This window comes from Oratosquilla oratoria, chromosome 2 (assembly GCF_046742065.1).
Source record: "Oratosquilla oratoria isolate Oo_2021 chromosome 2, ASM4674206v1, whole genome shotgun sequence".
Taxonomy (NCBI): Eukaryota; Metazoa; Arthropoda; class Malacostraca; order Stomatopoda; family Squillidae; genus Oratosquilla; species Oratosquilla oratoria.
In genome coordinates this window covers 34,433,343-34,435,842 of record NC_134778.1, presented here as the reverse complement: position 1 = coordinate 34,435,842, position 2,500 = coordinate 34,433,343, and the positions used below count along the sequence as shown (strand labels likewise).

The following is a 2,500-nucleotide window of genomic DNA, read 5'->3' as shown; positions in this document are numbered from 1 at the left end:
ATATTTTTGGGTCATGTTGATATTTACAATAAAATGAGAAGAAACCAAAGCTTCTCAATCATCGTTGAGTAATTATCATGTGCAAGGTAATTTAGTGAGATATTTCCCGATATTTCTGTTTAATTCATATATCATAGGATATAAAGAAAACATAGTCAGTATGAATAAAATTTTATGGAAGTGCAAGATGAACTATAAATACACTATGTAGCATAAATGCTTCATATAAGATGATATTCAGGGTTAAGAATGTATAGAAAAATAGCACTTCATATGGATTGACATATGATTAGAAGCACTTGCGGTGGACGATGCCTGGGCCGGACTCGTCGTACTCTTCTTTAGTAATCCACATGGCCTGGAAGGTGGACAGGGAAGCCAGGATGGAACCGCCGATCCAGACGGAGTACTTGCGCTCAGGAGGAGCAATGATCTTGATCTTGATGGTCGAGGGAGCAAGGGCAGTGATCTCCTTCTGCATGCGGTCAGCAATGCCAGGGTACATGGTGGTGCCGCCAGACAGAACGTTGTTGGCGTACAGGTCTTTCCTGATGTCAATGTCGCACCTCATGATGGAGTTAAAGACGGTCTCATGAATGCCAACAGATTCCATACCCAGGAAGGAAGGCTGGAAGAGAGACTCGGGAGCACGGAAGCGCTCGTTGCCGATGGTGATGACCTGACCATCAGGAAGTTCGTAGGACTTCTCGAGAGACGAGGAGGCAGCAGCCACATTCATCTCACCTTCAAAGTCGAGAGCCACGTAGCAGAGTTTCTCCTTGATGTCGCGAACGATTTCACGTTCAGCCGTGGTGGTGAAGGAGTAGCCACGCTCAGTCATGATCTTCATCAAGTAGGCAGTAAGGTCACGACCAGCCAAGTCCAGACGGAGGATAGCATGAGGAAGACAATAACCTTCGTAGATGGGAACGGTATGGGTAACACCATCACCAGAGTCGAGCACAATACCGGTGGTACGACCAGAGGCATAGAGAGACAGCACAGCTTGGATGGCCACATACATAGCAGGGGCACTGAAGGTCTCAAACATAATCTGGGTCATCTTTTCACGGTTGGCTTTAGGGTTGAGGGGAGCCTCTGTTAGAAGAATGGGGGACTCTTCAGGGGCAACGCGAAGCTCGTTGTAGAAGGAGTGATGCCAGATCTTCTCCATGTCGTCCCAGTTGGTGATGATGCCGTGCTCAATGGGATACTTGAGGGTGAGGATACCTCTCTTGCTCTGGGCCTCGTCGCCGACGTAGGCGTCCTTCTGACCCATGCCGACCATCACACCGGGGTGACGAGGGCGGCCGACGATCGAGGGGAAGACAGCTCGGGGAGCGTCGTCACCGGCGAATCCGGCTTTGACCATCCCGGAGCCATTGTCCACAACGAGGGCGCAAGTTTCATCGTCACTCATTGTGAAAGCTGTTTTTAGGTCCCCTTAGCTAGAAATGAAGAAGGAGCATGATAAGCAAGTTAGATGTCTATTTTTCTTTTAGGTCACGATAAGTCACGCTTGATTTAAAGTGTTGTTTTTTTTCTACACATGTAAATCGGGATCGTGTTTCATTAGGACTATGAACTTTTGATATATTTTGACAAAAAGTTCAAAGAATATAGTAAATGAGGGCAATCACTGTAAGAAAAGGTTGTTTGAATGAGGAAAATTTAAATATATTTGCATCAGAACGTGTCAACACAATAAGTTGTATATAGATATCTTCACGGATAGATGTACATAGTTTGTAGAGGTTTGTCACTAGATAATGATAAGCTGTAAAATTATGTAAATGGATATTAGTAAATCGTAAAAGAATGGGAATATATTAATGTCTAGTGAATTGTAGAAGTGTGTCTTTGGATGTTGGTAAGTTCTGAAAATGTCTCGTTGGATGTATTTAAATCATAAAATGTGTCATTTGATGTATGTGAATGATTTATTGATTGTTTTTTATTTGGTAGAGGTCTCTAATAATTTGTAGGTATATATACACAATAAAAGAAATTATGTTCGCATGAGCATCATCATATCTCAGAAATCCATATGAATTATCGAAATGAAATAAAATCCCTGGTGAGGTTATCAACACTAGAACAAATGTAAAAAATCTACTGTCATAAACTCCAGGCAGTTATTCATCCCTTCAACTCAATGACCCTATTTACAGACTCTACAGACTAAATAGTTCTATTCAGCTGGAAGTAGACTCGAGACAAAATTAGATCTCGATGGATGGAAGGAACACTGCCCACATATCAACATCTTGAAAAATCTTTATCGTGTCAAATGAGCAGAGGAAATACGTGGCAAATTTCTACCTAACTGAGCTCACAATGTAATAAATAATTTTTGTCTATCGCAATACCATCTTTGCAATATCCCACGGTAATGAGTTATTTGCTTGACAAAAGGAGACTATGACAGGAGCAGCGAGTCGGCCAATCGAAGTATGCTGATTGACTAATCATCAAGCTTTCAGAGCAGTAAATTTATTTC

The 2,500-nt window shown here is 42.3% G+C and overlaps 1 protein-coding gene across 1 annotated transcript in view; it reads right to left on the bottom strand.

Annotated features, from left to right (window-relative positions):
• Nucleotides 1-158: 158 nt before the first annotated feature.
• LOC143038085 (actin-87E-like) overlaps nucleotides 159-2,500 on the bottom strand; it is an 8,517-nt gene continuing 6,175 nt past the window's right edge. The window contains exon 2 of the mRNA XM_076207018.1: nucleotides 159-1,448. Within this exon, the coding sequence (XP_076063133.1) occupies nucleotides 290-1,420 (1,131 nt within the window). The 5' untranslated portion in view covers nucleotides 1,421-1,448 and the 3' untranslated portion in view covers nucleotides 159-289. The remainder of the gene's footprint in view (nucleotides 1,449-2,500) is intronic.